The following is a 10,957-nucleotide window of genomic DNA, read 5'->3' as shown; positions in this document are numbered from 1 at the left end:
GACCGGACTAGCGGACTAGAGACCCAAGGAGCCAGACCAGACGGTGAGGAAGGACAAATTGTGAAGGTGAGAAGGAGTTGCTTGATAAACCCACCGTGGGTCCGAGTTGCTTGATAAACCCAATGGTGATCACGAGAAACATGAGCGCGGACGACCTAGTAGAGATGATCCAGATGTTGCAACAAAAGATGGAGGAGATGTAACAACGCCATGAAGAGGAACTCATAGTAGTACGACCGAATGCTTGGCTCGAATCACCCAAGAGAAGAAATCGGGGGCAGGAGAGAAGGAGGGAGAACAACACCTTAGGGAGCACGGCAAAGCCACTCTGAAAGACAAAACCGACCGTAGGGTTACACCGGACGAAACATGGAAACCGACGGAACTGGAAGTCGAAGAGAGTAAGGCTAAGTTCGTCCATGCTGAGAGCGCCACCGTGAACAAGCAATTGGTAGTAAAAACCAAGAGCTCATCCACCCTACTTCCGTTCGTCCAGGCGATCATGGATGTCCACATATCAGAGCAGTTCGTCCCGCCCCAATTTAAGATATACGATGGGACAATAGACCCAGAAGCCCACATTAAGACCTTTACCAACACAATGGCATTCCGCACAGGCAATGACGCCATCTGGTGCCGAGCGTTTTCCCTTTCGCTGGAAGGAGAGGCGTTGGAATGGTTCAATTCACTTCCTCCGAACGCCATCGAGAACTTTGCGGGACTGCAACACATGTTCAACCGTCAGTTTGCAAGTAGTAGCACTCAACACATGTTCAATCGAGTTGGTCAACCTAAGCCAAGGGAAGGAAGAAACTTTAAAAGGGTTCATGGATCGCTACTAGAAGACCGTACGACGGGTAAAGGGTTTAAGCCCGGAACTCGCCCTCTAATACTTTTTGCCTGCCTCAAGCTTGGACCTTTCAAAGATAGTGTTTGCCAACGAGCTCCTAAAATCATGGAAGAACTACGAGAGAGGGCAGCTGATGAAATAATGGAAGAAGAAATGAAGCAGTCATATAAGAAGGAGGGTCCGGAGAGTAAGGGAGATAGGACCGACGAGAAGAAGTCGGACGATCAATACGGGAAGCCTGAAGGGTTCAAGCAGAGAGAGCCACCTAAGGGACCGAGATTTCAGCAGTATACCCCGTTGAACGCCCCTCGGGCAAGAATATTTCAAGAGGAGTTGAGCGTTGATTTAATCTGGGAACCAAAGAGACGACCCACACTGCCCGGGGCAGATGGAAACAAACACTGTTTATATCACAAGACCATGGGCCACACTACGAAGGAGTGCGTGAAGGACAAGATTGAAGAGTTGATCCGAGTTGGACAACTAAAGAAATATGTAAAGATTGACCGTACCGAGGCACCACTACAGCGACCGCGGAGTCCCTGACAAACGAGTCCACGAAGGCAGGAGAGACATGAAATATCGAGAGATGGTCGGGCAAACTACTCACGGTCCGAAAGGCGGCGAAGTCGAAGCCGCAGTAGGAGCCACGACCACCCCCCACGGGGACACATCAACACGATATCCGGAGGATTCGCGGGAGGAGGGTCCTCATCGTCCGCCTGAAAACGTCACGTGCGGGCCTTGCGGTCCATTCATGCAGTGGATAAGAAACGGAGAACCATGTCGTCCATCACCTTCACGGATGACGATTTTCATGTGCCGAATCCCGACCAGGACAATCCAATGGTAATTACGACAGAAATCGCCTGCTATAGCGTCAGCAAAGTATTGATCGACTAGGGGAGCTCGGTGAACATGCTTTACTAGAAAACTTTCCAAAAGATGGATATCTCGAACGACCTAATCGTCTCGTACAACGAGCAGATAGTGGGTTTCGCAGGTGAAAGGGTAGATACTCGAGGCTACGTCGATCTGCATACTCGTCTGGAAACCGGTCAGGATAGTGAGGATAGGAGGGTTAGATATCTGTTGGTGGAAGTTAACACCTCCTTCAATGTGCTCCTGGGCCGACCGTGTCTGAATGCCTTCAAGGCAATCGTGTCAACACCACACCTTTCTCTAAAGTACCCTATGACAGGGGCACAATTTGCACAGTCTGAGCGGATCAGAGGACAGCGAAAGAATGTTACGCGGCCGACCTAAAGCTCCATAGTCGGACGGTTCGGAGAAGAACAAGTGGGTTGGAAGTGGCCATGACAGACCTTGACCCACGAACAAATACCGAGGACTGATTGGAGTCGTTGGGGGAGACACAACTATGGTTCGTGGGCTGGAACCAGGGCTGGAAGGAGAAATCAGGTCCGTCCTATGGCGAAACAGAGACTTTTTCGCCTGGACGGCTGTCGACATGCCAGGAATCTATCCCTCGGTCATGTCACACAAATTGGCGTGGTTTAAGGAAGCGCGACCAATAGCCCAGAAGAAGCGGCGAGTAAGGAAAGAGAAGAGGAAGGTCGTGGAGGAGGAAGTGAGGAAGTTGAAGGAGGCAAGATTCATTAGGGAGGTGACATATACCACATGGCTCGCCAATGTGGTTATGGTAAAAAAAACCAGTGGAAAGTGGCACATGTGTACCGACTACACTAACTTGAACAAAGTATGTCCCAAGGATTCCCACCCTTTACCTAGCATCGACGCGTTAGTTGACGGAGCCTCGGGCCACAAAATGTTGAGTTTCTTGGACGCATACTCCGGATAGAACCAGATCCCTATGCATGCGCCCGACTGGGAGAAGACGGCCTTCATCACTGATAAAGCAAATTTTTGCTACAAAGTCATGCGCTTCGACTTAAAGAATGTCGGGGCCACATACCAACGCTTGATGGACAGGATCTTCTCTGAGCAGATCGGCCGGTGCATGGAGGTATACATGGACGACATGGTCCTCCGCTCATCAGACGAACGACACCATGTTAGAAACCTGGAAGAGGTCTTCAAACAGGTCAGCAAGTATGGGATGAGATTGAATCCCACAAAATGCACTTTCGGGGTAGCGGCCGGAAAATTCCTTGGATTCATGCTTATCGCCAAGGGAATCGAGGCAAACCAGGACAAGTGTGCAGTCGTATTAGAAATGCAAAGCCCAACCACCATGAAGGAAATCCAAAGACTAGTCGGACGACTCATCGCATTATCACGGTTCATCCCCAGGCTGGCCGAACGGGTGTGTCCAGTCCTAAAAAAGATGAAAAAGGGATCAAGTGACATATGGGACACTAAATGTGAGACGACATTCCAAGACGTCAAGGCAATCTTGATGAACCCACCAGTTATGAACCGACCATCACTGGGGGAGGACTTACAGATTTATCTAGGGGTCTCGGAAACGGCGGTCAGCGTCGCCCCACTTCAGGAAAAACCCGAGCCTAAGCTTGTGTACTTCATGAACCGGACCCTGCAGGATACAGAAACGCGATACCAACAAGTGGAAAAGGTGGTCCTAGCTTTGCTGAATGCATCTAGGAGACTCCGACCATATTTCTAGAGCCACCAGATCCTAGTCCGAACGGATTTCCCCATCTCCAAGATCTTAAGGAAGCCTGACTTGGCAGGCGGAATGGTAGGTTGGGCGATGGAGGTGTCAGAGTTCGGATTGCGGTACGAACCTAGGGGGTCGGTGAAGGACCAACACCTAGCTGATTTTGTAGCAGAATTGCCACCAGCGGTCAGCGATTAGTGGAATCTGTACGTGGATGGGACGTTCGGACGATCTGTAAGTGCAGCAGGGGTGGTCTTGGAAGGGCTGATCGGTTTCCTATTGGAGCATTCTTTGGTCTTCAAGTTCAAAACTTCTAATAACCAGGCGGAGTACGAAGCTCTGGTGGTTGGATTAGAGCTGGCGAGAGATATGGGGCACGAAAAGTCTTGTGCCGGACGAACTCCCAACTTGTGGTAGGGCAAATGAACAAAGATTTCCAAGTGAAGGAGGAACATCTCCTCTGGTATTTCCACAAAGCGACGGCCTTGACAAAAGAATTTGAAAAGGTCAAAATTCGACACATCTCCCGCAAGGATAACACCCGAGCGGACATGTTGTCAAGGTAAGCTCCGGGAAAGAGAAAGGTCAGTTAACTACAATCACCCGCCAGGTGCTACTGCAAACATCAGTAGAGTGTCTGACCGTGGCAAGGGGTGAAGTCGGGGATTGGAGAACGGAAGTCCGAACGTTAATGAGCCAACAAGACGCGGGTAGATCACTGCGATCGACCGACACTAAGAAGATTGCCCGCTACTTGGTAGTGGGGGATGACCTGTACCGGAGAGGGTTCTCCACCCCCTCCTCAAATGCCTCGCCAAGGAAGAGGGAAAGTACGTCATGGACGAACTTCACAATGGCATTTGCGGATTTCATACCGGTCGATGAGCCTTGACAGCCCGGGTGCTAAGAGTCGAATACTACTGGCCGTCCATGGAGGGAGACACCAAGACATTCGTTCAGAAATGCATCAGCTGTCAGGCCCACGCCAATATCACAATACACCTCCGCACTCCCTGCAAACAATGTTGTCGCCCTGGCGGTTCGCTCACTGGGGAATGAACATTGTCGGCCCGTTCCCCACAGGCCAAGCACAAAAGAAGTTTCTCCTCGTTCTGATTGATTACTTTACCAAGTGGGTGAAAGCTGAAGCCTTAGCAACCATAACGGCATCGCAGGTTCAGAAGTTCTATTGGAAACTGATCTTCCGATTCTATCTTTTCCGCACGATCATTACAGACAATGGACGACAATGCATTGATAAAAAATTGGGTGAGTTTTACAAAGGCTTGGGAATCAAACACGTGACTAGTTCTGTGCAGCACCCTCAGACGAACGGTCAAGTAGAGGCCATGAACAAAACAATAGTGGCCGAGTTGAAAAAACGTTTTGGAGAAAAGAAAGGAGTGTGGGTAGACGAGCTCCCAGAAGTCCTGTGGGCTTATAGATGTACCCCGCACGAAAAAACCGGAGAGACGCCCTTTAACTTGACGTAATGTACTGATGTCATGTTGCCGATCGAGTTAAGAGAGCCATATCTACGGCGCCAGGTGGAGGATATTCATCTGAATCATGGAGAGTTGAGGATGGAACTCGATACCCTAGAAGAGTGTCGAGGTCAGGTGGCGTTAAGAGCAGAAGCATGCAAGCGGATGGTGGAAAGGAAGTACAACTCTAAAGTCTGGCCTAGAAATTTCCAAGAAGGTGACCTGGTATGGAGGAAAAGTAATGAAGCCCGCTGGACGGCCTCACACGACAAGTTCGATGCTAAGTGGGAGGGGCCTTTTCGAATTTCAGAAGCCCTGGGTAAGGTGGCGTATAGACTCGCGCATCCGGACGGACGCCAAATCCCGAATACTTGGAACGCCACTCATTTAAAATTTTATTTTAGTTAAATGATCAATTGTTGTACTCTTTTTTTCAATGATTAATACAATATTCAGGACCCTTATCCTCGATCAAATTTTTGTAATATTGCCAATGAAGAACGAATGAAAGAATAAAAACCAAGTTTATGAACAGAGTTTCAAAAATGATTCAAAAATGAATTGTTGTCAACTTGGTCGAGCAGTAAACGGTAATCCCTGTCGCTCGGTATGAAGAAATCCAAGTTGATTAACGGAGTTCAAAAAACGAACTGTTGTCAACTTGGTCGAGCGATGAACAATAATCCCTACCGCTCGGTATGAAGAAATCCAAGTTGATGAACAGAGTCCCGAAAATGAACTGCTGTCAACTTGGTGAAGCGGTGAACGGTAATCCCTGGCACTTGGTATGAAGAAATCCAAGTTGATGAACAGAGTTCTGAAAATGAACGTCAACTTGGTCGAGCGGTGAACGATAATCCCTGTCCCTCAGTATGAAGAAATCCAAGTGGATAAATGGAGTTCCGAAAATGAACTATTGTCAACTTGGACGAGCGGTGAACGCTAATCCCTACCGCTTGGTAAGAAGAAATCCAAGTTGATGAATGGAGTTCCACAAAAGGAATTGTTGTCAACTTGGCATCACTAAAATCATTACCGCACGGCACGACATAATTACACTTAAAAACAATTCATTGAACGAGTCGCGGATTATAAGCTACGCTTAGGTTATCCGGCAAATAAAAAACTAAATCAAGATAATACTTAAGCAAAATATCTTTCATATAATTAAAAGGAAGAAGCCGTTTATAGTGAATGGTATTAAGAGGCCGATACGAAAACACCTAACAAGCCTAAGTGTTTTCACGTTTGGCCTCACAACAAAAAATCAACAAAATATCCCCCTCCCCCGACCGGTAGGCCGTCTACTCGTCCTCCCCAGCCTGATCCTCCACCAATGGATCTTCAGGAGCAACGTTGTCGACTTACGCGGGTTCGTCCGCCCCCGCCTCCTCGTCATCGACCTCATCTATTGGAAGCATCTTCCCATCGAACACATCTTGATGAATATCGAAGCCAAAGGCCAGAGGATCCACGTTCAAGAGGAAGGCCGCTTGGCGCATCGCCTTGTTAAAACCTTCCTCATGCTCGATCATTACGTTCGAATTCAACGTGGAGATCGTCTCGTTCGCTTTGAGGAGCTTAGTAGTTAGGTTTTCGTTTTGACCAGCCAACTCCTCCTCCCTCCTTCCCAGCCTATTGACTTCGACTTTTAGCTTGCCAACTTCTTCTGCTGATCGATCAGCCTTCGCTCGGGCGATCTTCAGTTGATGATAGATTTTGTTCAACTCTACACGAGCGTCATCTAGCTTCGTTTGTAGGCCGACCCACTTCTCAACACATCCAACATGGTCAATGGCTAAAGCTTCCACTCGAACCCGGAGAGCATCTGAAGTCTTCTTCTCCTTGTCCAGCTCAGCTTGTAGATCGCGAGATCCCCTACGACTGGAAAGCTTGCGAGCACACCAAGTCAACATCGCCCCTTGGGCCGTTAGCTCCAGTGCGACATTGATCAGCTCCCCCTCGAACATAGACTCAACGACCGCACGCTGAGAGGGGCCCATGTGAAAGTTCATGCGAGAGCTCACATGAAACTCGGGATCAAAACCACTGGCGGGAATGGGATGCAGAGAGCTTCCCTCTCGACGGTTCCTCTTGGAAGAGGATTTCTCCCCTTCCTTCGATTTCCTCTTTTTCTATGAGGAAGGAACAGCCACGACGGTTAGAGCGGTCCCGGTAGAAGGCTCTAGGTTGACTACCGTAGTGGGTTGCACAACAACCACTGTCAGTTGTTCCATAAGGGGAACTACCGAACGAGTCTTGAGGGACGCTGACGCGCAATTGGATGAAGCCGTCCAGGGGTCCCGAGCCTTGGAACTTCTCTCCCCTTGACGTTTGTGGGAGGAGTTGAAACTAGTTTTGCGCGGCGCCGACAGAGACATGTAGCCTGAAAAGAAAAAAAAATTTAGCTAGCACAATAAAAAAGTTCATGGAAAACACCATATCGAACTCCATCTGGCCAAAATCCTCATGACCAAGACACTTAAGAAATCTGCGGGCAATAAGGCGGCGGGGTAGGGTATTGATGATCCTCACGACCTCCAGCTCTTCTAGGGTGATGCGACCGACCGCCCATGCGTTTATTTTCCGAGGGTCCCTTGTCCAATAAAAAGAGAACAAAGGGAGACCCGCTGCGTTATGAAATTTGGACCGACCGACGTCTCTTATTATCACTTTAAAATATCGTGTCTTAAAATTCTTAAACGATTCACTATACGGTTTAAGCAGAGTTCGAATATGGACAGAAGAAAGCGACACCCATCCTCGTCTCGATAATGGCCGAACGTTGAAATAATGAAGGAAAATCGGCACAGACGGAGTAATTCCCATGGCGGCATAGATCATTACAAAGGCCTGAATGGCCGCCCAACCATTGGGGTGGAGTTGAGAGGGGGCGACGTTTAACTCACGAAGGACGACCGTCTAGAAAGCTGTGAACGACACCCGGAGGAATAGCTGGTTGAACATGTAGGTATACACAAAGAAGAAGTCTTCTTTGCTGGTTCCCTTTCCATGGAAAACTCGCTCGTTCCGATTACACACCCCCAAGCGGATCAAACGGGCGTCCTCCATGTTGCGCACAATATGTGACCGATCGGCCCACCACTGAAGCTCGTTTTGAGTACTATAGTCAGATCGAAAGAGACTCACGTCGTGGGAAGCCCATCCGTACCCTTTGATGCGTGGCCAGCCCCCGGACGACTCGACGACTTCTTGGTCAATACGAACGCCACCCTTCAATAGAAAGAGGGACATTCCATTTATGATCCTCTCACCCCCGTAGAATGGCGACTCCAGTCCTGAATCTACTTCCCTCTTGGACTTCTCGAAAGAAGAGGACACCGAGCTAGAAGACCGAGCGTCGCCATCTGTCGCACCCCCGCCACCTTGGCCCGCCAGCCCCTCAGGCGACAAAATACTAACTGTAGACATTATTAAGTTACCTGGGAAAAAGAAAAAACTGAATGGTTGGAAGAAAAGAAGAATAAAGAGTGAAAATGACGGTCCATGGCGTCTCTATTTATAGAAAATTTTTCCAAAACCGTCGCGTCACCATAGCCGTTAAGATCAACCACGATCAACGGTCCAGATCGAGTAACGTTCCCACTACCCGAGAAGATGTCCACGTGCTATTGTGACACGTGTTCTCCCGCCCAAACACCATTTTCAAAAAACCAATAGGAAAACTCGGCCTCCAAGCGACTCTTGACGGCCATTTAAACCCAACGTCACCTTGTTGACTAGGGCTTGGGGGGCCTAATGTACCATATAACAGGATGGTCTCTATAGACATGACCGGACGACCAATAAAGAAGACAAACCGACCGGCCTCATAAGCGTAAATGATTAATGTTAAGGAGATTATGGTAAATCATGTTTAAGGGTACTCGACCATGATTGGACCGAGATTAAAACATCGCTAATCCTAGGTCCATGCTCGAAAATTATAAATATAAGTCAAAGATAATAGGTAGGTAAAGGCAATTACTATGCATTTATTACTGTCATTGTCGTATTAGATAAGCGGACAATTCAATTACTAACTTTGGCATCAGAGTATCTTTAACAGGTACACATCGACCGGACTAGTGGACTAGAGACCCAAGGAGCCAGACTGGACGACGAGAAAGAACAAATTGTGAAGGTGTTTAATGACTCAGTCCTATAACCAAAACAATATCTTATGCGTATATTCAACAAGAGATATTAATTATATATATATATATATATATATATATATATATATATATATTATATATATATTTATTTATTTATTTACTATATTGAACATGATATCAGAGTCATGGGTTACTGAAATTTGTATTTGTTAGACATATTATTCCATCCGCTATCGGATCATTCATTATTATCTAGTTTCACCCACGAAATCAGCTTAAGAAATGTGTTTAAAGTTTCAAATCAACTAAAGATAAAATCAATTTAAGTATATACGTAAGTGCAAATTTTATTTTACAATATAATTTTATAAAATTGAGTTAGACTTAAAATCAACTTAATAATTCTAACCATAATCACGATTTTAACTAGATAAGACAACTCTAAACAATGTAATTCGTGAAATGACTAACCAAAGAACCTAAAAATGTACCATTAATTAAGCATGTTATTTTAAACAACACTCGTAATGAGGGTTTTGAATAATGGGATATAGTAGTTTGACGGAGGGGGCCGTGCCCACTACAGGAGCTACTGTAGTGCTGTTCCAAAGCAGTGTCTTACCCCAACCAAAACAGTTTAGTGTAGCTGAATAGTGGCAACTATAGCACTGTAGAGTGTTGATTCCCAAAAGACCAATGAACAAATACACTGGGAATTTTTTAGAGACTATTTTTGAGATTTTAATTATTGTGGCCAGAGATCGTTTTACTTCTACTTCGAGTAAGAAAATAAATATTACAACAATCATATATATATATATATATATATATATAGAGAGAGAGAGAGAGTGAACAGAGGATATTTGAATGCATTTTCATACATCTATCATGACAATTTTTAATATTATTCAATTATTCTTGTAATTTATACTATTATTTAATTGATTTTAAAAGTATTTTCCATTTTAATAATATTTATATTTCCTCATGATTTCTACGTCTTTTATTTATTATGCTTTATTTTTATCCGGGACAAGTTTTTAATCAATTTAATTATTATTTTGAATTCAAAATATATAATTTTTAACATTGAGCTATTCTAATTCTTAAAACATTTTTTTATTACAATTCTGTAAATACAACAAATAATTTACATTAAGATTAACTTCTCGTGTCTAATCTTAAAAGTATAATTCCATAAGTAAAAATTTGACCTACTTGGGTCACTGATGACTCGGGTTCAAATCGAATGCTAAAAAACTCGGAAGTTTAGAAAGAATACCAACTGAACTGAGATGTCAAGTTGCAGGATATCTAAGATGAATTTATTAAAAGAAAAAGTTTAACGAAGATGTCAAGGTGGTCTGAGTTTACTAAAAAAAGAGAGGCTTCCTCTTTTGGTCCCTCGAAAGAGGGGGAATATTCATAATTGTCCTACCTTTTTTAAAATGTTTAAAACGGTCCCAAATTTTGAAAAAACTGGTCAACTTAATCCTTTTTGGTTACGGCGTCAAATTTTTATAGGTGCAGCTGCCACAACCTCGCCTCACGTTTCACGCTCCTTAAAGCCGTGATTTAGAAACCATGGTTGCGCGATCAGGATTACAATTTGGATATGGAATCTCTGTCTGGATTTCTTTTCTTGCAGGTGCTCGCGGTTTGCGAAGGTGGAAAAACCATGGTGTGCAGGTTGTGATCTGGAGGTGCGGCGTGATGGTTCTACCGTGCGAAGAAGATGATGAACATTGGCCATGGTGGGTTTCTATCGCAGTGGGAGATGGCGCGATTTAGGTCTGGTGGAGGCGCTGATGGCTAGCTCAAGGTTGGGCGAAACTCACGAGGAGATGAATTGAAGAGTTGTGGCGGTGATTTAGGTTTCGAAAGATTTTTGGAATTGGGGATT

General features: G+C 45.7%; 1 protein-coding gene across 1 annotated transcript; it reads left to right on the top strand.

Annotated features, from left to right (window-relative positions):
• Positions 1-502: 502 nt before the first annotated feature.
• LOC124846442 (uncharacterized) lies at positions 503-1,396 on the top strand. The gene has a single exon (XM_047323701.1). The coding sequence runs from the start codon at positions 503-505 to the stop codon at positions 1,394-1,396; it is 894 nt and encodes a 297-aa protein (XP_047179657.1).
• Positions 1,397-10,957: the final 9,561 nt, after the last annotated feature.

Source organism: Vigna umbellata, chromosome 9 (genome assembly GCF_029865625.1).
Source record: "Vigna umbellata cultivar VRB3 chromosome 9, Vumbellata_1.0, whole genome shotgun sequence".
Taxonomy (NCBI): domain Eukaryota; kingdom Viridiplantae; phylum Streptophyta; class Magnoliopsida; order Fabales; family Fabaceae; genus Vigna; species Vigna umbellata.
Note: the sequence above shows the minus strand (reverse complement) of the source record. Positions and strands in the feature narration are given on the sequence as shown.